The sequence below is a fragment of the Antechinus flavipes genome, chromosome 3, assembly GCF_016432865.1.
Source record: "Antechinus flavipes isolate AdamAnt ecotype Samford, QLD, Australia chromosome 3, AdamAnt_v2, whole genome shotgun sequence".
NCBI lineage: Eukaryota > Metazoa > Chordata > Mammalia > Dasyuromorphia > Dasyuridae > Antechinus > Antechinus flavipes.
In genome coordinates this window covers 29,097,145-29,124,450 of record NC_067400.1, presented here as the reverse complement: position 1 = coordinate 29,124,450, position 27,306 = coordinate 29,097,145, and the positions used below count along the sequence as shown (strand labels likewise).

The following is a 27,306-nucleotide window of genomic DNA, read 5'->3' as shown; positions in this document are numbered from 1 at the left end:
AAGTTCACAAGTTGGCTCCCGGCTGGGGATAGTGCTGGGTCTCTCCAAGCCCATTCCTGCCCACATCCTTCCTCTCTCACTCAAGGCAGGCCATTTGAGATCTGTCTCCCACACTGGGAAGAGAGATGAGAATGCCATGGTTTTGTGGAAGGCCAAGTGGACAAAAAATAGCCTGTTAATTTCCTATTTCATATTCAAAATTTGGCATCTACAAACATGTTTATTATTATTATTGGCTTTGACCACATGACATTTGACTTGGCTCTCTTCTTTGCAATAAAAGTCCAGCTTTGAAATGGAAACAGTCACTCAAGAGAAGAGAAATTTATCTGGAAGAACAAGAACTCTAGTGAGTTGAATGGAGTGGGAAATTTTCTTTTCAAAAATTGAAAAAGAAAAATAGTGTGGTGGTGTTTTGAAGGAAACTGGAACATTGAGGAAGGAAAAAAGAAAGGAAATATAATCCCAAAGCATCACAGATGTTGTTTTGTTACTAAATGTTCTGTACTTGTGTTTGTTAATGAGGTCAAAGGCACCTGAGTTCTCCAAATGTACAAAAGCTTCTGTTGTGGGTTAGCCAGAGAAGGGCAGAGAATTGCTGATCTTATATTAACTGTTCATACGGGAAGGGATGGGGGCGATCAGGACTGCTCCCCTGGTGTCGAAGGCTTGCGTGGAGCTTGCTGCCTAGTAAAAAAAAAAAAAAAAACAGGTCTTTTTAAACAAACTTCTGTCTAGTTGCACCTCTTTGATCTCATCCTCAGGAAGTTGATTTGTCGAGCCCTAGTATAAGACTTGACATTTCTCTCTATTAAATTTCATGTTGTCATTCACTTTAGTACCACATTCAGGCCTCCCAAGATCATTCTGAATTCTGACTCTGTCTTCCAGCAGGTTTACATTCCCTCTCAGCTTTGTGGCTTCAGCACATTTGATAAGCACATTGACAGCGTTTTCTAGTTGGTTGACTAAAAAGTCTATTGGAGGGCTGAACTGACAGATTCACCCAGAACCTCAGGGCCTAACCATACTTGGTCATCCTATTTAAGACACATAGAGTCATTTTGATGCTCCTTGGAACTTTCTCCCACTTTAAGATCATCCAAAACATGTCATCCAAACCAAAATGACATATGACTTTATGCCTTTAGAGAACCAGTGAACTTTCTGCTCCCAAAGCCTACAACATCTTGGCTCATTAATACACAAATCCAAATGGAGAGTGATGTTTCAATGAATGTTATGCATCCATTGAGGTCCAACCATGCAGAATATTTCCTCATCTTATTATTACTTTCCCTATTTGTACCATCATTGAAAACTTGTTACATCTCTAAATGGCTTTGAAATGATTGGATTAGGTCCTATTTTTGTGACAGATGTGATTAAGCCTTTCTTCCTTAGTCTGGCCCAAGCTTCAGAATCCTAGAGAGGAAAGAGTTAGAAGTTAGAGAATCTGAGTTCAAATTCTTGCATTGCCATTGACTGTGTGATGTTGAGCAAGTTCTCTTATCTCCTTAGACTTCAATTTCTTCAATTAATAAAGAGAGAGAATTATACTAGATGAATTCTAAGGTCTCTTCTGGATCTAATTCTATGATCCTTTGACGCCAGATATGTGACACAGTTTGTTAGAGTGCTGAGCCCATGATTTTCTGATTTCTCTGAAGTCAAATCTAGCTTCAGACAGTTGTGGGACCCTGGTCATTTCACTTAATCTCTCTTTGCCTCAGTTTCCTCATCTGTAACATGGGGATAATAATAGCACCTATCTCTCAGAATTGTTATAAGGATAAAATAAGATAATAATTATAGAATACCTATCACATAGTAGGCATTTAATAAATATTAGCTATTAAATCATCACATAGTAGGTGCTACATAAATATTTATTCCATGTCCTGTCCTGTGGTGTGAATTACAGAGAATTTTTTTTCTGTGAGTCTCAGTTCTTCCATTGGCAAAATGAGGATAATAATAGCAACCAACTCACAGAGTTGTTGTGAGGATCAAATGATATAATGTATGTAAAATGCTTAAAAGCCTTACAGTATTATGTAAATGGCAGAGAAGGAAAAGCTGTCCTTAAGTTCTGCTAGGTTGTCAGATGTATTTCATATGAAAGCTGGCAAGTCTCTTTTGGGGAAGCAAATAAAATGATAACGTTTCATTTATTATACTTTAAATAGATCAAGTTTGGCAGCATCAGTTTGGTTTTAGGCTTTGTTGAAAATCTTGAGGCTTTTCTGCCATCAAGTGATTTTCAAAATGCTCTAGGCAACAATGGAAAGAGTGTTGGGCTTGGAATTTGAAAGAGCCAAGTTCAAATTCCATCTCTTATTGGCTGAGTGATCTTAGATATGTCCCCTAAGTAAGCTCTCAGTTTCCTTATCTGTAAAATTAGCATAATGATAATAATATCTATTTCATAGAGGTGTTTTGAGAGGTGAGTTAGGCAATAGATCTGTATATAATTTCATAGACCTTAAAGGGTATGATATTATTAGTTATCATTATCATCATTTCAATGTAAGATCCCAGTGAAGGAGAATTTCATTGACTCTCGATAGAACACAAATTTCATGAGGGAGTGTTTCATTTTTGTCTTTCTCGAGTACCTAAGACAGTGGTTAGCACTTTTTTTATTTTTATTTTTTAATTTTTTTTTTAATTTTTATTTTTAAAGTATATGCAAAGAGATTTTTCACATTTACGCTTGCAAAACATTTTGTTCCAAATTTTTTTCCTTCCCTTCTCCCATCCCCTCCCCAAGACAGCAAACAATCCAATATATGTTAAACATGTGCAGTTCTTCTAAACATAATTCCACAGTTATCATGCTGTTCAAGAAAAATCAGATCAAAAAGGGAAAAATGAGAAAAAAAACAAAATATAAGCAAACAACAAAAAAGATGCAAATACTATATTGTGATCCACACTCAGTCCCCATAGTTCTTTCTCTGGATACAGAGGGCTCTCTCCATCACAAGTCTATTGGAATTAGCCTGAATTACCTCATTGTGGAAAAGACGCTAAGCACATTTTTTGGCATTTTGTTTAGACTTGTGATTCCATTATTATAGTGTATTCCCAATGAGGTAACTTCAAAGGAAGTTGATGATGATGCAGATGAAAGAATTAGTCACTCAGTAAACATTTATGAAGTATTGACTATATTGCAAGCACTGAATTAGACATGTGGGATACAAATACAAAGAATAAAAATGGAATAATCCCTCCTCTCAAGATGCTTACATTTAAAAGATGAGCAATATTTCTGTAATTTGCAATCTTAGAGATTTCATTGAGACTGAGAGAACAATATCTCCTACCCAGTAAATGTTAAGAATAGGACTTAAACCATATATTCCAAATTTTGAGTCCACTTTTCTAGTCACTATTCCACTCTATTGCTCTTATTCTTGGCATATAGTAAGTATTTAATGAAAATTAAAAATTAATTAAATCTGGTTGTCTCCCAGTGTAAGATAAGATACACTTGAATCTTCTTATAAGAACCAATGGGAAAGTCCATTGGGAAAGTCAACTTCCTATCCACCCTCCTAACTAGAAACCTTGGAAACCATCCTGCCCCACTTGTATCTGTACATGAATCTCCATTATGTTATCACTGAGCCTTTCTTTGATGGATGGACTCCATTGGCAAGTAATAAGTTCCTCTCTGATTGGAAGTCTACTTTTACAATATGTTAGAGATGCAATTTTCATTTGATATAAGAGCATCTCTGAAGTCCCTTCTGCCATTGAGTTCTTTGGTCCTTAAAGGAAGGAACAGTTCCTGGGAATGGGAGCAAAAGAAAAGAGAGACGGAGGGTTGTTCTGAGAAATACAAGTAGGGCCCAATGCCAGTCACTTTGGCCAGACTGCTTTTTGGAAGGCCTCATTTTTCCTGAAAACTTTTCACAAACCTCCTTAGGAAGATTAACCCAGCAGTCTATCAGGCAGTTGGAGGTCCCTAGAAGGACGTTAATCTATAAACAAGAAAAAGCCAGAGAGAAGTGTTTTCGTTTGACCCTGATTGACTTAGAAGTTGAGCTTCAGACTTCCAGCACCACTCACTACTACTTATTTTTATCTAAGACCAGCCCTTAGAAGATTAGCAATACTCGTGGTAATAGGCTTATTTTTTTTTTAATTTGAAATTACTTTGAGCAAGGACATAAGCAATCAGGGTACTTTATATAAGAATACTTTCCCACCGAGAGAAATAGCGTGGTGTGGTGGATGGAGAGGAGGCCTGGGGATAAGGAGCACCTGGCTTTAGGGCCAATCTATGATACACTCAGCCCACATGACTTAGACTCTTGCTTTCCAGGTGAGCCCCAGGCAGCTCACTTAAGATTCTCAGTGACAAAAGCATCGTCGATGGGAAAATGAAATTCTCATGCTGGGGTTCTCCATGACAATCAGAACATAAATCTGGACCAAAACAAAGAATATTAACAATAGGAGGCCTCTCCATAATTAGTCAAGTACTAACCACTCAGATTTGAACATAGAAGAAATGTCTTCACTTGCAATTTAAGGGAGAAATGAGTGCTTGACTTGAAGTCGGGATAATACAAGTCAGACTGCTTCATGTTCTTACTAGCAGCTTCAGTTGCCTTATATCTAAAACAGCATCTATTTTCCAGTTATTGCAAGGATCAAATGAGAAAATATATGTAAAGCACTTTGCTGACTTTCAAGCTAGCTCTCAGAATCATTATCATTCTTGTTATAATTACCATCACCATCATCATCGCCATCACCGCCATTATTTAAACATACTGATTTCTTTCCAGCTAAATTTCTATCAGGGATAACAGCTCACTTTTAGAAGGTCTATCTGAGGCAGACCCTTCAGATTCTGCCCCTTTCAAGATAGGGCCACGTGCCTCGGTGACTCAATTTCTCCAGCTAGTTATTATTTAGTCAAGAAGCTGTGGTCTTGGGGACTGTCAAGATACAATGGTTGGTGAAGAATCTTGCTCAAGAGCTGGCTCAATTATATGCTTTTGGAGTACACAGCCTCACAGATTTCTCAGTTTTCTGGGTGTCAGGGTGATGCATTGGAAGCCACATTCTAATGAGTCTGCAAGGCTTGTTTCTTAATTGGATATCGTGCCTTTTATTCAGCATCTTCAAACAAGTGAATAGATTCCCACTTAGAGGGCTGCTTATCCTTGAAGCTGTGAGTAATGAAAATAGAATGGCTATTTGTCCACATGTTAGCACCAAGTGGTTTTCTAGTATTAATTTTTATTTGACGTTAACTTTTTTCTTCGCAAAAAGCCTGTGTGGGAACAGTTTGTAAGAGTGACTTACCTCAAATCTGTTCTCAGGGACTGCTACCTTGAGGAAGTCCATTAGAATCTGGAATTTGTAAAAGGTTTCCTCTTAGGATCCATTCTGATGTCTTAGAAATCTTTTGTGAGAAATTAGTTTGAGAATGTATACGATAAAATAAAAGACTTTTCCATCTAGGATTTAAGGCTTTATTTCCCTTAGCTCTCACCTGTTTCTTAATCCCCATTTTATATGGTTTCCTTCCATGAATTCAAAATTCCAGGCAAACTGACATAATGCCTGTCCCTACAGCTCAAGTTGGGACTTCCCATATTTAGCTATTGGCAAATGCCATTCCTCCATACCTGTGATGTATCCCCTTCTCTTCTCTGACTTCCTACCCATTCCTCGGGGCTCATTTTAGGTGCCATCTCATTGGTGAAAACTTCCTGGATTTTCTCTCTGCTTTCCCTACTGCTGATTGAAAATATTCTCCTCCTTTTCTATTTCCTGAGGGTGCCATCTCTGCTTTTGAATATGTCATAATCTTCTAGGCTAATGTAAGCTTCATGAAGGTAAATTAAGGACTTCTGGGCACCATCTTCTTATTTCTAGTAATGATGATGATAATAGTAACAAAAATAATCATTATAGTTAGCTTTTGCATAGCACCTTTGGGAAGGGAAAGGAAGAAAATCAACATTTATTAATTGCCTACTATGTGCTGGGTTCTATACTAAATGATTTTGCAAATTCTAATTTATTTGATCCTCATGGCAACCTATTGTTATTGCCACTTTGCAGATGAGAAAATCAAGGCTGAGAGCTTAAGGGACTTGTTCCTAATGGGGACTTCCCAGTTTCTAGTCTAGTATTCTATTCATTGTACTATCCAGCCACCTTTTGATAGTACATTTCAAATGAATCAATCAACCAGCAAACATTTATTAAATGTTTACTATGTACCAACAAGGGTGTTGGATTTGGAGTCAGAAAGAGTTGAGTTTAGATCTTGCTTGGCTCAGACACTTACTGGCTGACTCAATCAAGTGATTCAGCCTCAGTATTCCTCATTAATAAAATGGGACTAGAACTAGAACCTGCTTCCCATAGTTATTATGCGGAAATCACTTCATCATTGCTGGGGATACAAAGAAAAAAATAGTTCCAACCCACAAAGAGCTTCCATTCTAAAGAGAATGGTAGCCTATGTGTAAATCAACACAGACAAAAGAAATATCCTTTAGAAGAAAGGTAGCAATTATGGGGCAGACATTAGCAGCTGTAAGACCTGGATAACTACTTGTCATTTGAAACAAGAGGCCTAGATAAAATGCTTTAGGAACATTGAGAAGATTCAGAACACTCAGAATTGAATTGAACTGAATGGAAATAAATTGAAATAAAATCATCCAGAGAGTGTAGTGCTCAAGAACAGGGGAGTTTTGAATATATTTTCTTGGAAGCTAGGTCGACACCAGGTATACAGCAGCTCCTTGTTCAAAGTTTTTCTTAAGCCTGTAGATTTGTGGGTATCCTTGAAGATCCTTCCAGTAGCTTCCAAAGAAGTGTAAGGGAAGATGTATTTGTCCAGCATCTTGAATGGTCACTGTAATAGAACTATCTTCAACATTTGCTGATTCCTCCTAATGATAAATCAGGGTGAAGTTTGTTTTGTTTCCATCTTAAGTAATACAAACATCAATTTGAAAATATATTAGAAATTTAAGTGGAAATGGCCAAGATACAAAGGAATCCTCAAGAAAGAGAAACAACTAAGTTATAGGAAAAGACACTGCGACCTGAGCACAAAGAGGAGTGAGGGCTCTTCTGAGTGTCTCCTAACGTTTGACTGGAGATTTTTAGTCAGTCTTTGAGAAGCCTAAGTAGGGCAGAGCTGCGCCCCAAGGCACCTCATTTCGAGGACCCTGACAATCCTTGAAAGCTTGAAGCAGCACAGAAGCAACAGAGCTTTGCACCTTGTTAGCAAGACAAAAATGGAGAAATTGGTTGGAGTATATTGCATCTATGGTCATACACCAATGTTCCCAAAGAAACTTACTCCCCAATCTTGGGGTTACTCTAATTCCCCCATCCTTCCAATGAGGAATACAGTCTGTGCTACTTTCCCAAGGCAGAGCTTGTAGCACTTAGATTTAACTTCCCTTGTCATAATCATGATCAATCATGCTTACTATCATTCTCCTCTCATATGCTACAAAGGAAAAGCTTTCCTATTTAAGACTGAAAATTTCCACAGCTCCCAGCAGATGGCACTCAAGGTCACTTTATGGATTTCTACTCTTAGGTGCCCAGGACTGGGTCATAATGGGTTATTAAGAGAGTCCTTAAAAGAATGAGAGGATTAATTAATAACATCATTCCCTAATCACATGGAACTCTCAGTAAGCGTGCCCACTTTTGGAATCCTGGGTCAAGTCCACCAGGACTCTCCCTTCTTGTTGACTTGTTAATCATTACAGAAGTAGTTCTGTCTACTTTTTTGGCTTCCAGTTCTCAAGACTTTCTTTAAAGCCCAGACTCATCATTAAGGAATTAGTGGATAAATATTACATGCTATAAATTCCAAGTCCTGCCAAGTCTTTGGGGTGAAGTCATTTTCATTAATAAATAAATTTTCAAATGAGAACTTTGTCCTTTAAATTTATAAACTTCACCAGGATGGTAATAGCATAGATATGTTCATTCTTTTGTTCATTCATTAATAGATGAATACAATTCATTAATAAATTAATACAATTTACACAAAGACGTGTACATTACTCCAGGATAGTGACTTTTATTTTTGTCTTTGTAACCCTTGCTTTCTGGCACATTAATAAATTTGACAATAATTCTGACACTTAATAAATGCTTGTTGAATTAATGAATCAATGAATAAATGAAATCCTTTATTCATCCAGGAAACATTAAGCATTAATATAGATAAGATACTGTGTTAGACACTGGAGCTACCAAGAGAGATAAGACATGGTTCCCACCTTCAAAGAGTTTATAATCTAATGAAAAAAGGAGAATATCACACATAATTAAATAGATTGAGGTAAAATGTAAAAAAATTAAGTAAAAACAATTCTAGGAGGAATTTTCAGGCAGTAAAGATCTGTTTAAGTTAGGGGAAGTGGGAAACAAAACATGGAAAACCAGAAAAAAGTGGCTTCTAAAACTGGGTCTTAAAGAGCAAGAGAGAATCCAGAGAAACTGTGCATGAAGGGTAAATTAAATAAAAATATTCCATGTTGAATTAGTCATGGAGAATCCCAGCTTTCTCACATAAATCTAGCAAATGCCAAAAATGGTCTTCAAAAATAGTAATGACAAAGAAGTCTGAAAACATACAATATTAAGTTACTTGAAGATAGCCAGAAAAAAATCAGTGACAAGTTGAGAATTTGAGTAAGGAAGGCAACATGAACACAGATAAATGCCAAAGTGGCCAAAGCAAGGAACAAGAATGTCCCAGTAACCTGGTCAGAAGCCAAAAAAGATAAAAATGAAGGGAAGCAAAATGGCCTTCTGAAAATCAACCCCAAAGCAGCCAAGTACAAAAAATTGTCTGAAAAACAAAGACAAAATAAATAAAATTGAAAACAAAATAAGAAACAAATAACAAAATAAAGCTTGAAAAACTTGAAGTGATAAATAAAATTGTTTTAAAATAACAATAATTATAAAGTAAACAACCTATTTAGCTAACCTGATCAAAAAAGCAAAAGCAAAATGAAATTATCAATATTGCATTTTTAAAAATAGCTCAGAATAAATGCAGAGGATGTAAAGGAAATTTTAAAAAATCATTTGGGCCTAGTATATACAACACAAAATGAAAACTTAAATGAAATGGATGAACATTTATATTCATTATCAGATTATCAGAATAAGAAATAGAGAGCTTAAGCCAATCTCAGGAAGAAAAACTGAACATAAAAGAAACACCAAAAAAAAGTCCCAAAGCCAGATGGACTTAAAAGAGAATTCTCCCAAATATTCAAAGTAGAATCAACTCTAATTTTATTTTTTCTATGTAAAGTTTATTAAATTTTATTATCATCATCATTGTTCACCACCATTGCCATCATCATTATGATTTTGAACTCTTACAATCAAGACAGATCACAACTCATCCATAATTTAGCAGTTCAGTCTTGGAGAATTTTATGAAATTTTGTGGTTAAGTGGTTTTCCTCATTCAGAGACAGGATTTAATCTCTTCTTAACTTTCTGTGTAATACTCTGTTCTCTATGTCATGCCCACTTTCCCCAAGTGAATGGGGAATGCAAGTATTTTCCACTAATTTTTAAAAATTTTTTTATGTATATTAATCCTATATTTATACTTTGAGAAGATCTTATTCAAAGGAAGGCTCCAAATTTCATAATTATTTTATTTGTATCCTCCACAATTTTGATCACATAGTCTAGTGAAATATGTTATCCTACTAAATCCTTTCAATGAGGCAAAAAGTCCTGATTACTTAAACCAAAATGGACAATAAAACTATAGAGCACTATCTATAATGAATACTACTTCAACCAAATTGAATAAATTTTATTCAATTATATATATATATATCAACATATTAGAGAGATTATACATTGTAATCAGTTTGATTTATACCAAAAAGTCAGGATTGTTTCTATATAGATTGTTTCTAAAAGGATCACATATTATTGTCCAAAAGAACAAAAACTGCATGTTTAATCAGTTAGCAAATATTTATTAAGTATCCATGTTACCACCATTGAAATAAATTCTGAAAATTCAAAAAGTGGCAACCTATAGTTCTTCTCTTCAAGGGCTCACATACTTGTGGGAGAATAACAAGCAAACAAAGATGTACAAATAATTTATATATAAAATAAAGAGATAATAAATGCACTAGAATTAAGAGGTGTTGGGAAAGGCTTCCTGTAGAAGATGAGATTTTAATTGGGACTTATATGAATCCAAGAAAACTTATTACTGTGTCAGTAGATGGAGCATCAATAATATTTCACCTTCTTATGTTAAAAAAAAGTTAGCAATCACAGTAATAAAATTATTTCCTAAACATATGACTTTCTGAAACCCAAAGCAAGTATTATCTGCAATGGAGAAATACCAGAATTCTTGCCAAAAGTTGAAAAAAAAATATTGCCATCAAAACAGAACGGTCAGGAAAGACTTCACCTGGAAAGGAGAATTTCTGCTGATTCTTGAGGGAAATAAGGAATTCTGAGAGGCACAAGTGAGGAGCAAGGGCACTATGGACAAATGGATTCTCTGGCATGAGGAACAGAGGTAGGGTGACTTAGATTGGAGCATGGAGTGCATGAAAGCAAACAAAACATAAGTAGGCTGGAAAGAGAGACTGGGGCCATGGTGTGAGCAGCTCTCAATACCAAACAAAGCAGTTTGTTTTTGTACTTGGAGAAAATAGGGAACCAGTAAAGTTTTTAAGGAGAGGGAGGGCATAGTCAGACCTTCACTTTAGGGAAATCATGTTTGTCCAAGGCTTGAGGCAGGGAGACCAATTAGAAAATGATTACAATAGTCCAACCACATACACCAGACATATTTGTAACCCTGCATCTTTGTTGTTCTTTCCTCTCCAATCCCCAGTTCTACCTCCCACCTTCTTACTACTTTCCCTTATATAAATATTACCCATCCTTTTGGGTTCAGCTCAGGTCTCAATTCATCCATAATTCTTCTTTTTCTGGTGATGGCAGCCCATATAGATCTCTCTGTGCTCTAATTTCTTTTGGATTTATTTTCTCTCTTGTGTAGACAATAAAATATGAATGAAACTGAAAAGGTAGATGGTAGCCAGATTATAAAGAATTTTAAATAACAGAGTATGAAGGTAAAAGAATCCTTGGAAGACTTTTTTTTTAATGAGTGTGTTGGGAGTGAAAGTCAGATCTGTGTTTTAAGAATACTAGTTGGGCAACTGGTTGGATAAATTAAAAAGGAGAAAAACTGAAAACCTGGAAATCAGTTTAAAAAAATTCTTATAATAGACAAAATGAAAGGTGTTGAGAATCTGAACCAGAATAGAAAGCATAAAATTGCTGAGAAGGGGATGAATGAGAGAGATGATGTGAAGGTGAAATCACCAAGAACTGGCAAATGATCACAAGATAATTTGGAGAGAAATCAAAGAGTCAATGATAATTCTGAAACTGCAACTCTGGGTGAACTGAAGGGATTTTATTGCCTTTGATGAAAAGGATGTCTGGAGTCTATATCTGAATATACACTGTTTTACAATCAGTGCCGTCCACGATATCCCATAGCAACCAGCACAGTGATGATTAACATGGTCTGGCTGATTGATTGTTCTGTATTTTCTGTATATAAACAGAATTTCTGTATATAAACAGAATAAACAGAATCATTAATTTCAGTGAAATCTTTGAGTTTGTATGATCTTTGAGTTTGTGGCATGCTATTTAGTCTAGAGATGAAAAGACTTGGGTGGGAGAAGAACAAAGGAAAGTGTATTGCTCTTTTGACCTTATTTAAGGGACTGCCTCGTAGAAGAGGATGAAGAAATTGTTTGGTATGGGAAACATAATCAGGAGCAGGAGGACCAGGCTGAAAAGAAGCCAATTTAGACTTGAAGTCTGTATTAAGTCCTGTCCATTAGAGCTGCTTCAAAGAACAAACTATTAAAAAAAGAGCATATCACTTTAGGAGAGGGGTGAGTTCCCTCTCCTTGAAGTTCTGTAAACCAAGACTGGGTGACCACACGTCAGGTATGGGATCTCAGGACTGCCTTCTGCGCATGGATTGGACTAGAGGGTCGCTCAGGTCCGTTCCATCTCCCAAATTCTGTGCTTCAGCGAGTGGTTGACTTGTAGTGTGGCTAATTCATGTCCTCTCTTTGATAGGTCTAAAAAATTCCAGTCTTTCATTGAGAGCTGCTTAGTAAAGAATCACAGTCAGAGACCCACCACAGAACAGCTCATGAAGCATCCGTTTATAAGAGACCAGCCTAATGAACGACAGGTCCGAATTCAACTCAAGGATCACATCGACAGGACAAAGAAGAAGCGAGGAGAGAAAGGTTAGTATTAGAACTAATCTTTTTTGTCTTCCATGGGAGGGGTCACCCAGTCCTGCTGGGAGGCAGTTGAAGAGACCAGACAGATTTTCAGTTGGTCCATAAGGCCTTGTCTTGGTTTTGGTTCAGGCAAGGATCAGACCAACTGCCCTCTGAGGTCACTCCCAGCTCAAGAGATTCACTGTTATTCGTCTGGATGAGTGACTGGTCTGTAGATGAGAAATTTGAAGACATATGTGCTATGGAGATCATAGAAATGGCATCTGTTTTTAAAAGAGGGGATCTGTGTTAGAAAACAAAAATGAAAAGCCTTCTCTCCAGACATGAACAAACTGAAATTCTAATGGCAGATGAAGCATTGAGTTTAAAGATATTTGCTTCCCAAATATATTTTCCTGTTTGAAAACTGGAGGGGAAAAAACTGGATAAATAACCCATAGTTGGAATGTTTTTGTGTAAATAACACCTAGCATAAATATTATCTTGTTCTTTTTCTCATCTCTGATCCATCCTATTCTTGATACGCTAAGCAAATCATCCATTCTTTCAGAGGAAGAGAAAAAACAACCAATATTTACATAGCTCTTTAATGCTTGCAAGATACTTTAGATATGGTCATCCTCTCAACAACCATAGAAGATAGATGCTCTTGTTATCCCCATTCTACAGATGGAGAAACTGAGATAGACAAATTAAGTGACTTGCTACACAGCTAATAAGTATCTGATTCTGCATTTGAATTCAGTTTTCCTGATCGCAAGATCAAAATTTTCCATTCCACCACCAAGACAACTCCCTAAGACTAGAACTTTCAGGGATAATGCCAGTTTTCATTATTAGAGGATGGCTTCTCACTGTGAGTTCTTTATCCCAATATAATCACGGTCTAGTTTTTTAAAAAAAAGAATAATACCCAGGAACTTCTTTTAATATATCCTAATCTGAGGAAAAAGTATATTTCTTCCTCCTTCTAAAGAAGAAAACATCTCATAATCTTTTAGGCACAGTGGTTTCCTTAATAAGTTTTTGCTTAGCCTTTTCCTTTGTTGGAAAAGAAGGTTGAGCGTGAAAGAGGCATGTGGCTATCTGGAAAGAAATATTTTACAGATGAGAAAACTGAGTCTGACAGAGCTTTTTTTTTTTTTTTTTAAAAAAGGCATCTATAAAACTAAAAAATGAATCCTTCTTGAGATGGAGCATATAAAAACAGACCTCCCATAGAGAAAGTTTATTGCAGCATTGATTTTTCTTTATACATCTGAGTAATTACTGAAAACATTCTCTATGCTCTCATGTACCAGTTTGTGCTCTGCAAGTCCCCCAACAGAGAAGAGAAAAGGTAATGTCATTTATTTATTTTCACTATGTTTCCAGCAAGTGGGAAGCAATTGTTTAGACTCCAGACCCACAAATAGCTATGCTACTTCACATTTACCGATTGCTTTACATCCAGCACTAGGTTGTTTCCTTTGATCATCAGGACCATCTTTATTTTTTTGCTTATTTATCTGTACTCATTTATATTTTAATATATGTCCTCAATGTGAAAATAATTCAAACACATTTTAAAAGCCTTGAAAAAGCCGAGCATTTATGATTTCTCTCCATCAGAGCAAATAATAATCCTTTTATCTTTTTCAAAATTTTCAACATGGACCTTTCAAAGAGGATGGGCTATTTCTATCTAGGATTATCTCTTGCACCTACCCCTTCTCTTTCCTTCAACAGCCTCTCATGAGTTCAGGACCTCCCCAGCCTTCATCAGCACTCTTGCACCCTTTCTGCCTGTCTCGTCTCTCCTGTGCATCATCACCAAAGTAAATCCCTTAAATGCAGGTCTGACCATTTCAGAATCATCCAGCTAATTCTAGGGACTCCTTGTGCTTTTAAAAGAAAATACAAACTCTGTTGTCCTTTTAAAGCCCGTTAAAACAAACAACATATTTTTCCAACTCTATGTACGTTCTTCCTCTTTCTATACTCCATGATCCAGTCAATCTGGCCTGTGCACTGATTCTGCTCCATGACCTGAATGTACTCTTTCCTAACTTCAGTGTCATAAAATCCTTTAAGTTGAAAATCACGTGTACCTTCTAGTCATAACCTTCTCTTATCCCTCAAATAGGTAGTATTCTCTATCCCTAAATGTGTATTTAGGGACTGCTCTACTGACTCCCCAATTACCTCCCAAACTGTGCTTTGTTTCTGTATATATATTCTCCCCAAACAGAAATGAAGTTATCTGAGGACAGGAACATGTTTCATTTTTGTGTTTCCTTGTGTCTCCAGTGACTGCCATACAACAAGACTGTCAATACTTATTGATTAATTGACTGATTGATGAAAGTTTAAGTATAATTATAGCTTCATTTTGTAAAATAAGGACTTGGGGGCTCAGAATTCCCCTGAATGGTGGGAATGGAGCCATAGTCCACATCATTAGATCCATAAGCATTGACCAAGCCTCAGTAAATACTAGGTATCAACGACACAGAGGGAACATGAAACAGTCCTTGCCCTCAAAGGGCTTATATTCCATTGGGAGTAGGCGAGAAGTCTAATTCCAAGATGGTGGCTCTTTCTACTGAAATCTACTGCATCTTCTGAGCTCTTTTCTTTTTTATCACTTATATCTAGAGCTTAAAAGGATCTTAAAAATCTTTTGGTCCAGCCTCTCTCATTTTGCAGAAGGAACCCCAGACTGAATCCACTTGCCCAAGATCCATTTAATATATAGCTGAAATCACTTTTGATCTAGGTCCTGTTATTATTGTGTATGATGCAGGGTGAGGAAATGTCACAATGAATGAAATCTAGATACTGAGAACTATCTAGAAGCTGCAGATAGTCATTAGGATGCTGGGAAATAGGTTTACAAAGAGTCTCATGATGACTTAAAGAGGCATCTGATCTTTCTCATGGCTAGGATCTCCCAGAGGGCCACTGCTAATCTCCAAGTACCGACCAAAACAAGATATAATGTCTGATACTTAAATCCCATCCACTTGAAGCCCTTTATGTGAAAGTGACTCAGTTTGTTTCTTTTAATCTTTGTTCATCCTACTTTCAGTCTCCTCAATGACAAATGATTGAGAGAGTATTGCAATTCTATCCTTTATTATGTTCTTTTTTTATTTTTAAATGAAATTATTTTCTATGAGAAATACTGACATCTGCTCATTTTTCTCAGTAATACAAAAGAAATCACAACAGATTCTGGCTAAATATTAAAATGAGGTAGTCCAATAAATGAAGGTTTTTCCCTAGAGGTGAGAAATAATTAGATTAATGTGATTCTTTACTTTGCCATAATCTTCTTCATCAAATAAGTATTCTACATTCCTCTCTGAATTCTTTACTTGTTCATTTCAGTTGAAGTCACAGTTTGGAACCAGGAAATATTATATTTAGTCACATTCCTTTATAGTGAGGAAGACAAATGTGTACATCTTTTATGCACGCACACACACACACACGCGCGCGCACATACACACACACACACACACACACACACACACACACACTCATCTCCTTTTTGTTTCCTGTACCACATTATTTGAGAATGTTCCAATACACTCATATGATATTAAGTAGCATTGCTATTTGTGCTGGAGTCTTATCTTCTTTTAAGATTGTATACTTTGTATGACAAAGAGGATAAAACTGAGAGTCAGGAAAAATTGGGTCCAAATTCCATCTTTTATAAGCTATGAGACTCTAGCCAAATCACTTGGCCTTTTAGATTCAGTTTTATCATCTGTAAAATGGGGATACCCAAACCTGTAGTACTTATACCTATGTGAATACTAATTTAATGATCAGGTGAGGGGGGTGTGTGTGTATGTGCGTGAGAGAGAGACAGAGACACAGAGTACTATAAAATCTGGCTTTAGCTGCTATATCATATTGCCTTTCATCAATGTCTATCATTATTATTATTATAGAGGAAATGGTCCATATCTTATCTAAACTTTACCTCTCCTCCAATTGCTAGCATGGTGTTCTGTGCACAGTATCAATAAACATAAACCAATTACCTACTATGTGCCAAGTACTATACTACAAGTCGAGGATACAGTGACAAGAAGGAAATGTTCAGTGCTTATCAAGGAACCTCTATTTTATTGGTAGAAACAATGTGTACACATATAAATGTATAGTAACTGTTGATAAAATCCAAAATCATTTTGGTGGAGGAAGGGGCAGGGACCTGATAGCACAATCCTTAGATGTTGGCATTTGATCTCAGCTTTTAAGGAAGCTCAGGGCACTAGGGGCAGGTGCATTCTGGCTAAAAGAAAGAAAGAGGTGATGCAAAAGCTCAAAAAATGCTCCGTAGATTGCCCTGGATGACGTCCGATAGTAGACCTTTGATACGTGTGTGTTGATGAATAAATAAATAAATGAATAATTGATTGACTGAGCATAAGAAAAGTATAGACAAAAGGCAAATGTACAACAGCTTCAGCATCATACTTTATAAAAAAATGATTAGGGTGGAAGACCTAAGTGAAAATCCCAGGTCTCTTGTCACCTGGAACTTGCGTGACCTTGAGCAAGCTCCCTGGGTTCATCCATGGAGTATAACACTCCTAAACTTTTTCAACTTCTGATTTTTTTTTTTTGCCTTTGCTTCTCTGATAGCTCTTTTAGGTATTAATCAGTCAAATTGTCCTGTGATTTAAGCTAAGTAAAAATACTCCATAAATTTCAGGTCCTCCCATGCAGTCTCTGTACGGCTCAGCTCCCAGGAACAGTGTGACCTCAGTCTCATGAGCAGTCTACTGCAGGTCTCTTGAAAATTACATTTCCTAACCTAGAGCAGCTGTCTAACAGTAACAGCATAGCCAGCGGTGGAAGGGTAGAAGTTGGTGGGGGTGGATAGGGAGTGGTCAGACAATATAAAACTGGAGTTTTCAAAACTTTATACACCACTTTGTATAATATAATACATACTCTGATTTATCAAGTTATAGTCTGTAGACAAATTATAGGTCCATAGAAATCATAGCTGAAATTCTGGTCACAAAGTGATTTTTCCTCCTGGTATGTTCAAAGCAAAACTAAAAACTAATTAAAGCTAATCTTCTCACGGAATAAAGACTCCTCACCATAGGGAGTAAGAGGGTCAGTGTGGTGCGATGGTAAGAATGCCGTACCTGGATGCAGATAGTCAAAAAAAAAAAAAAAAGAAAGGAAAGGAAAAAAAAAAAAGAAAAGAAATTTACATAACTATTGTATATTTAAAAGGAATAGCAAGTTATACATAAGGAACTTGTAATTTCATGTGCAATCATCTTTATTTTAATTATGCTTTGTTATGGAAATGTTTTTATTCCATAAATTAAAATTTAAATAAATCATTTTTTTAAAATGACACCGTACCTGGAGTCAGGAAGGATTGGGGTGTAGATACTTAGAAAATATGTGACCATGGCAAATGACAAAAATCTCTGAGCCTCAATTTCCTCATCCATAAAATTGAAAAAAACAATCACAATACCCACTCAAATGTTGTTCACAAACACTTTGTGAAATTTAGAGTGCTATTTAAATATCCATTTTCCAGTGTTTATTTTGAGGGATCAGGGACATAGATCTATGCTTTTATTGGTATTGGGAAGTCCCAGTGAGAATTCCTTTCCCTACCAATTCAGGAAGGTACATACTGCCTTTTGTAAATGGATTACGCAGTCCAAGATAAGACTTCATTCCTAAGCTCAAGTCTCTTTAGATCAAATATTAATAATTTAGTCATCTTTCTAGAGTGATTTTCCAGGATGGTTAGACCAAAACACAATTCTATAAACACTGATTATCTACCTCCCTTTACCTCTTCCAACAACAACTATTTTCATCTTTTCTCACCTTTGACAATTTGATGGGTACTTTAATTTTCATTCTTTTTATTAGTGATTTGGAACATTTTCCCCATGAAGTTGAGGTGACCGTGCCTCAATTGCTATTGTTATCCCCAGCATAGTGCTTGGAACATCTTGTTTTTAATAACTATATGACTGAATTTAATTAAATCACCGCTGTATAAAATTACTACAAAATGAAAGAGTAATTTCCAACAATTTTAATCCTTTTGTTGTCGACAGTAGAGATAAGAGAAAAATCTGGAGATAGTTCAAGAAAATATTGCGGGACATTGGTCTTTGTGTTCTTAGCCCTTGGATCAATAAGTAGCCCAATGATTCATGCAGAGAGTCCCAAAGAGTTCTGAAGTTGGAAGCCAAAACTCTTGGAATCATGGCCTGCTCTGTCATAAACCAATGACGTGATGCTAGACAAGTAACAGCTCCTCTCTGGTTCTCAATTTTATCCTTTGAGAAATGGATGGAAAGAGATGAACATGAAACAGAATCTCTGATCCCTTCTAACTCTCATGGTCTGTGAATTTAATTGTAGATGAAACGGAATATGAATACAGCGGCAGTGAAGAAGAGGAGGAGGAAAATGACTCTGGAGAGCCCAGGTAAGAAAGAAATCCAAACCACCTCTTTCGTTTTTCTTACACTTTTTTGACCTTTGGGTGCTCCTTCTCTTTCTCTTCATCTATTTGCTTCAATGCTCCTTAAAAATGACCTTGTTTAGCTCATTCTTCATTAGCATAATTAAGTATTCAAGAGAATGTCTCTAGAGAAAGCCATACAAAAGAGTCAGATTTTAAGTATCCCCTTCTCTGTCCCCCTAGGTTTGTAGGGCCTAGTCAAGGGTTCTTTTGCTTATACAAAGATCAGTGGAGAACAAAGGCATTTATTAGAATAATGAGGGTCAAATATCACTTCTGAAAACAGTATCCAGGGAGTCTAAGAAAAGGTGAGATTCTGGGGCTTCTATTTAACTATTTCAACCTCCCCAGGACCTCAGTTTCCTCATCTGTTAAAAAAAAAAGAGGGGGGGCGGATACTAGATGATACTACATAGCCTCTTAGGATCATCTCAGCTCTAAATCTGTGAACCTATGATCCTTATCTCTGTGTATTCGTACGCAACTTAAATCTATTAATTAAAATGAAGGAATTAAAATAAAGGAACTAGTCTGCCTTTGGCCATCCCATAATAATGTTCACAGAACCCTGTCACTTTGCCACTTAAGGGCTTTCCAAACTTGCTGCCAAGCCAACCTTCCTAACTTTATGTCATGGTCCAGTCCTCACAGCTCTGTTTTAGCCAGGGTTGTTGTGAAGGTCAAATAAGATAACTTTAGTCCAATGCCTGGCCAATAGTAAATGCTACAGAAATCTTAGCTATTATTATTAGAAGCAAATGGGCCTCTTTGCCATGATCCAAACAAGGCGTTCCCATGTCTAACCCCTGTTTCTTTGTATAGATTTTCCCCCGTGATGGGGAATCTCTCTTTCACTTTTGCCTTTTATAAATCCCTTATTTTATTTTGTGTCACTCCCTATTCGAAATCTTTTTTGATGCCCTGATTTCTTAGTTGAGTTAGTTACATAATCACCATCATCCTTTAAGGTTCACAAAGCTCTTTACATATATCTGATTTTATCTTCCCAACAGACTTGGAGTTTGGTACTATTATTATCTCCATTTTATAGATGAGGAAACTGAGGTAGACAGAGACTAAATGGCTTGCTTAGGGTGGCACAGCTACTAAGTAGCTAAGACTGGATTTGAAATTAGGTCGTCTTGTCTCTAGACTCTATCTCCTGTGTCCCCTTAGCTCTTTCTAGGAATATACTTCCATCTTTTTATGTATCTCTTTTCCCATAAAAAAAAGCTCTCTGAGAGATTAGTTTTTACTTTCTCTATGTCCTCTCAGCACCTAGCATAGTGCCCGGAAGTCCTCAATTGCATCCTTAATGCATTGTCACCCCTCAGTACCTTGACTAGGTATTTTCTCAAACAGAGAGATCCTAACTTGAGAACTGAAAGGTGACTTAAGAGGTCATAAATTACAGGGTAATAGCTTTAGAACCGGGCAGGATCATGGCAGCCATCCAGTCTAGCTCTGGCCCACTGGGGTTAAACATCTTAATGCATGGTAAGAGCTGAGATTTGAACCCAGGGCTGGGGCTCTTTCTCCGATATCACACTCCCTCATTTTTTAATCCCTGCATTTTCTGCTGTGGTGAATTTGATTCCGAGTTTTCCTCAATTCTAACCTTTTAAGCCAATAAGCCTGAGGTGAACACCTCACTGTGATTTCTCTTCTCTACGAGAGGTAAACCCGCAACCCTGGTAAACTCTTTGCCTGCCAAGAGATGGCCAGCTCAGCCGTATCATCTTCCAAGGGCAAAGACCAAAGAATTCCTTCCTTGCACCTGAGGCTTCAAATGTTGGCCAGGACTCATTTGGCCGTGTAAAGATAATGGCTCCCAGGAAACCATGTGGAAAATGAAGCCGTCCTCAGAGGTAGAATACCAAATGCTGTGTCTCCAGTTGTAGCCAGTCCAATATCACTGGCACATGCTGTTTTCCAGTAAGTTATCCAGCCAGAGACTTCACGGTTTTTCTTATGACCACCCATGCAAATTAGGCACAAAACCAATGACATGAGGTGTCCCCAAAGTCTTTGTGCCATTTTAAGTTATTGGAACTTAAAATACACTCATACTATTGAGATACCCTGTATAAAGTTCAAACTGATCTATGCTTGGGTTCATCTAGCTCCTTCGCTGGGCTCTCTCCAACTCACAGGCCTGACATTTGATCATAATTAAGAATTATGTTTATTAGGGGCGGCTAGGTGGTGCACTAAATAGAGCACAGACCCTGAAGTCTGGAGGACCTGAGTTCAAACACTTCCTCGCTCTGTGACCCTGGGCAAATCACTTAACCCCAATTGCCTCAGCAAAAAAAAAAAAAAAAAAAAAAAGAATTATGTTCATAATTATATGAATTTTTAGAAACTTTTTATATACTTTATAAACTTTAGATTCTATATTTATAAAATTTATAGCTTTTATATACTTAATAAGCTTTAATTTTTATATCCTTTTTAAAAATTTTTATCAACTTTAATCTTATTGAATTCCTGAAAAGTAGAGAGGGAAATTTTAAAAATTAGATAGCAGCATTCGAGTCATGAACAAGTTACCCTGCATAGGTGATTTTGATTGAAATCCAGGAAATCTAAGGTCATGACCATTTGACATATCTTAGGTGTCCTTAATTTTTTAATTGCATTATTAGTCTAGTGCTCTGTTCACTGCTGTAACTCTTTAAGAATCCAGGGTGATCACATCCACACTAGGCTACAGGAACCCAGAGTTACCACCATTCACAATGAGCCAATCATCAAAGGAGAACTTGTATTCAATAACTATTTGTTGAATGCTGAAAGATTTCAAAGCTTTGGTGGATGGGTCATGGGAAATAAAAAAAGCAGGTTGAAGAGACCCAAACCTCAGAAAGTTTCCAGTCTAACTGGGGCAATGAGACCTCTGCCATCTCAAAGGAAGTGTGGTCCAGGGGAATTAATGTTTAGTTTGGAGTCACTTCCAATCCTGTCTCTGATTCTTATTCTGACCATGGCTAATTAACACCACTATTCTCAGTTTCCATTTTCTTATCTATACCTTTGGGGTTTACATTTTTGAGCCTAGGATCTGGGTAGCATTCACTCATGGCAAATGATTTTGAAGAGAACAAGACATATCTCTGTTTATTTTCAAGTTTTCAGGGAAGACCTAATGTTCTGGAGGGGGTTCAGGTTGGCCAGTTGATATCTAGGGAACATCATCACGAAGGCATCATTATCCTAGAGTCCCATTAGGATAAGCATTTATTAAATACCTATTATGTGGCAGGCAACGTACTAGATAATAGGGGTACAAAGCAAAAGTGAAGTAACTCCTGGTCTCAAAGAGCTTATATTTTATCAGTGTTAACTCTCCCTTTCTTTCCATATGTATATATGTGTGTATATATTTATATATATGCATATGTGTTTGTGACTATATTATACATATTAATATATTTTAAATAAATGCAGGGTAATTTTCAAGGTAGCTAGTTGGTGCAGTGGATAAAGCCTCAGGCCTTAGTCAGGAAGAACTGCATTTAAATCTGGCCTTAGACACTTACTGTCTGTGTGATCCTGGGCAAGTTACTTCATCTTGTTTGCCTCAGTTTCCTCATCTGTAATATGAACTGCAAAAAAAAAAATGGCAAACCACTTCATTAGCTTTGCCAAGAAAACCTCAAATGAGGTCATGAAGAATCAGACATGGCTGAAATGACTCAGTTTGTTTTTTTTTCCCTTGGGGGGAAGAGGGGAGATAGTAGCAGCAGGGAGGATTGGGAAAGGTTTCTAGTAGGCAGTGGCCTTTAGTTGACTTTTGAATGAAACCAGGAATTCATGTGGAAAGAATATATTCCTTTCATCTGGAACAATCTTTGCAAAGGGCTGGAGGAGAGAGATGTGAGAAATGGCAAGAAAAGACCACTTAGAGAAGGGAGAGCATTAATATCCAATAAGGATGGTAAGTTAGAACCAGGTTACAAGCAGGTTTAGACATCAGAAAGATCTGCCTTTGATCCTAGAAGAAAAAGGCATTCATGGGGTCTATTGTTCAGGGAAGTAACATTGTATACTTTTGGAAAATGCCTCGGAGGCTGATGGTTCATTCATTGCGGCAGAAAGCAACCAAAAAGGAAAAAAAAGAGTCAAATTTGAGGCTACTATAATTTCCTTAATCTGGCAACTATCCAGGACTGCCAACCTCTAGGCACTGTAATAGCCTTAAGCACAAAGTAAACTGAGTCTCCTTTCCATGTCCCCATAGAAATTTTTTTTCTAGGTATAAAAGATGAAAGTTCTACTCAAAACCTCCTTCAGGGTCTTGATTCAAATATCACTCTATGGCAATTACTCCATGACCTCTCTGTGCCAATTATTAGGTAGAATTTTAGAGTCGGGTAAATCTTAGAGACAATCTGATCCAAACCCCTCATTTTACAGATGCTACAACTGAGGCATGGAGAAGTTTACATGATTTTCCCATGATCATACAGCTAGCTGGTGTCAGAAATTCAAAGGTGGATTTACAAAGCAAGTGTTCTTTTTATGGTACCAAGTTGGGACACACAAAGAAAGTTGGCCCACAGCCTAGGAGGGGTGATAAGACATATACAAAGAGCTAGAGTGTGACTACACCATGAGAAAGGCTCAGAGAAAAAGGACAAGAAGGAAAGAAGAAAGCTTCAAGCAAGAGATAATTCTTGGTTAGACTGTGGGGGATAGATGGAAACTGCTGAGACAATTCCAGAGGGAATGAGAATTTTTGCAAGAGAGACCAGAAACTTAGCAAAGAGTAAGAATAACAGCAAATAGCCCTGTTGCAGTATAGGGTCTTGGAGAAGTTGCCTATATGAAAAGGCAAGTGGAATAAAAATGACTTTGCTCCCAGTTTTCATTTGCCTCTGAACAGTTGAAAATAACCTCCCATGGGGCAAAAATTGAGGAGAAAAATGTGGGTGCCTCTGTGTTACTCCTTTTGGGCCTCCCTCCTTCACTGGCTGCCCCTCCTCCCCTCGTGTGGAAGGGTCCAACTCACATCAAGTCATTGCAAGTGGGGAGAAGAATCCCAGAGAGGGCCTAGTCTCAGAACAGAAACCATTCTAGTCCTTTGAGCAGATTTCAGGATTTCAGTCACCCCTGATTTTCCTGGTAAGGAATTGCCCTCTGCCAGTGTAGATTGCATCCTAAAGTAGGTGGTAATTACCAGGGACAAAAAAAAATCAGGCTCCTGTGGCTAATCTGCTGGTACACTTCTCCCAATTTAGTGAGGGCTGGTCTTAAGAACATGGAGTACAAAGACTGGCACTCAGTCACTTGATTAACAAGCATTCGTTAAGCTCGTACCTGACACTGGAAGCAAAACATCAATAGCTTACGTTCTAGAGGGAAGTTGTTCAGTTATTCACTTGTGTCTGATCCTTCATGATCCCATTTGGGCTTTTCCTGGCAAAGATACTGACGTGGTTTTCCATTTCCTTCTCTGGCTCATTTTACAGATGTAGAAACTGAGGTAAACTTGGTTAAGTGCCTTGTCCAAAGTCATAGTTAGTAACTTTCTGCGGCCATATTTAAACTCAGAAAGACGCATCTCCCTGATTTCAGTCACTCTGGGAACTCTGGCACTACCTAGCTACCCCTCTAGAAGGGTACATTTACATATATTGTATATATACTTTTACATATACATTTATGATGTATTTACATATATATTATATATGTATGTGTATTATGTACACATATATTATAAATATATATTTACAATACATTTACATGTATTATATTTTCAGTGATGATTTCTGAATGCATATATAGATAAATTAAATTTATATGCAAGAAGTGGCAATAAAGGAAACGTCAGGACAGCCCAAGTAGAATGCCAAAGAGCACGAGGAAGGCCAGTCAGCAGTACTCTACTATCTGTTAAATAAATAGTTTCTCTGAACTGGGCCTTCCTCCAGCCCTTCAACATAGAAATTCTCAGCTCTAAACCATGTCAGGGGAAGGGATCATAGAGATCCCTGATCATTGGGGATCAGATTTAGAACCTTTGTCTTTGTGTGTGTGTGTGTGTGTGTGTGTTTCTGTGTTTATGTGACAGACAGATAGGCAAGATAGACAGCTGAGGAGAAGGATTAAAGTGCATAGAGAAATTGTCACTGTTGGTGCTGGATATAGATACTGGAAAATTAACAAAAAAAGGGAAAATTGAAATCTAAATTTGACTATATAAAATTATGCTAATTACAGTCATTTATAAGAACTAATTACCATACAAACAATAACCATTATGCAGCTCATTAATATCTGCCAGATTAATTTTGTTGTAAGTTTTATTTGATGGCAACACTAATCTGTTTGTGGTTGCTCAGTTTTCTGATGCTCATTTGGCACAATCATTCGCTCTCTATATTTTTTTTAAAATCAGGAGGAATATTAGATAAGGTTAATTTGTTATTAGCATACACATTGCACCTGCATTCTAGTGCTTAAAATTATTTATTCTCAAGTAGCTTAAACAAGTAGCTTGAAATATTATTTATAGTATTATTTTCTGTGGGGAGAGTAAGTTCTCTACCCAGTCTCCCAGTCCCTAGCTTAGAATGAAACTATTTCACAAATATATCTCAACAAATAAACAATAATGTTTAAAAGAATTATTGGATTTCCTGCTATCTTGGGGAGGGGGTGGGGAAGAGAGAGGAAGAAAATTTTGGAATACAAGGTTTTGCAAAGGTGAATGTTGAAAATGATCTCTGCATATATTTGGAAATGTAAAATACAATAAAACATACATCTATGCATATATCTATATATAGATCTATATCTATATATCAAAATATATACACATATATTTATATATAAATCTATATCTATAAATCTATTAAAAATATAAATATAGAAAGCATTAAGGATACAATGGTATCCTGACTTGGAGAAGCTTGCCACCTAATGACTGAGGAGATTATCAAATACTATATTTGAAGTAAGTTATCTCAGATGATCTTCACTAAAACTCTATGAAGTGATTATGAATTATAATTCACTTTTGAATTATGAAAACTGACTCAGAGTATGTCCATAATTAAAAGTTACTAAATGTTAGAAAAGGATTTCAACCATGTCATGCTTTCACAGGATCCAGCATCTTATCTGTCCTAATACTCTATGAAGGAAAAGAGTATAAAATGAGATTGATCAGGTGTTTGAAGTCAAATTATAGAGGACCTTAAAGGGTACGATCAGAAGTTAAACTGTATTCTCCAAACAATAGGAAGTTACTGGAAATGGAGTCTTTAACATCATCAGATTTTCTTACAAATTAACCTTTATTTACAAATAGAAATATTACCAATAATTTTCATCTTGATAGTACCAATGATAAAACCGCATTCACAAATGATGGCTTTCGGTCTCTTAAGGATTCTATACTACAACAGTCCTTTAGGAAAATAAGTCCTTTCTGTTAATGCTTTGTTGGGAGTGGGAGAATGGGGTATGGTATTATATGATGATGTGTCATTTGCGCTTGGTTCCGAATCATATGATTATTATCCACAACTCTAATATTTCAAACACTGCTTGTTTGATGGGTTGGTTGGTGGAGCAAGTTGGGAATTATCATTATTTAATATTGTTTTTCAAAATGTACTGTATTATTTTATTTTGATGCAACATACACTTCTCAACAAACACTTCTCAATAAACTCCCTACAGAACAGACTGTCCCTAAAAGATCAACTTATCCATTGTAGCAGAGAGAAAGGATGTGTCCTTGAACTTCAATAGTATTCTAATGACATTGACTGTTGTTTATGACAAGACTTTCTTTGCCTTTCCACATGTCTATTTGCGGCACTCCCTCTGGGCTTTCCCCAAGCTCTGACTCAGAGAATCAGTCCTCAGGAAGACCCAAACTCCTAAAATTAAGACTTTTGAGCCTCTACATGTGCATTAAATGCATTAAGGAATAATGAGCTCAAAGATTTTATTTACTAATATGCATCATAAGAACTACTATCCCTTAATTATACACATTATTAATGGAAGAGTAAGCACTTTCATCGGGTTCCATAGTAGGGAACCATGTTCATATATGACCAAGACCATTGATACCCTTACTTGCTATAGCCCCACTTAGCTATTCCTTTCTCCATCTTCACCGGGTAGATTATTCTACTAGACTTACAGTGTTTTCCTTGTACTGGCCTGGTATCTTCTATTGAGTGAATAGCTGTACAACCAGACATGATGTCTTATGGAAGCATTGGTAGAGGAAAGGAGGGAGAGAAAAGTATCTCACTTCCCTGGGAACTAAGGAATGGTTTCAGACCTAGATTCTTCTTCAAAATCTGGTTTTCTTCTATGATGTCAGAAGGAAGACTCCTTAGGTAATATTTTGATTGTCTAGAAAGTGCATCCTGCTTTTCTAAGGACACCAGAGGCACAATCAAT

At 36.8% G+C, this 27,306-nt stretch overlaps 1 protein-coding gene across 9 annotated transcripts in view; it reads left to right on the top strand.

Moving 5' to 3' along the window:
• Positions 1 to 27,306, top strand: part of TNIK (TRAF2 and NCK interacting kinase) — a 413,088-nt gene that overhangs the window by 272,962 nt on the left and 112,820 nt on the right. For all 9 annotated transcript variants that reach the window (XM_051983151.1, XM_051983153.1, XM_051983152.1 and 6 more), the window contains exons 10-11: positions 12,187 to 12,362; positions 18,774 to 18,840. In XM_051983151.1, the coding sequence (XP_051839111.1) occupies positions 12,187 to 12,362; positions 18,774 to 18,840 (243 nt within the window). The remainder of the gene's footprint in view (positions 1 to 12,186; positions 12,363 to 18,773; positions 18,841 to 27,306) is intronic.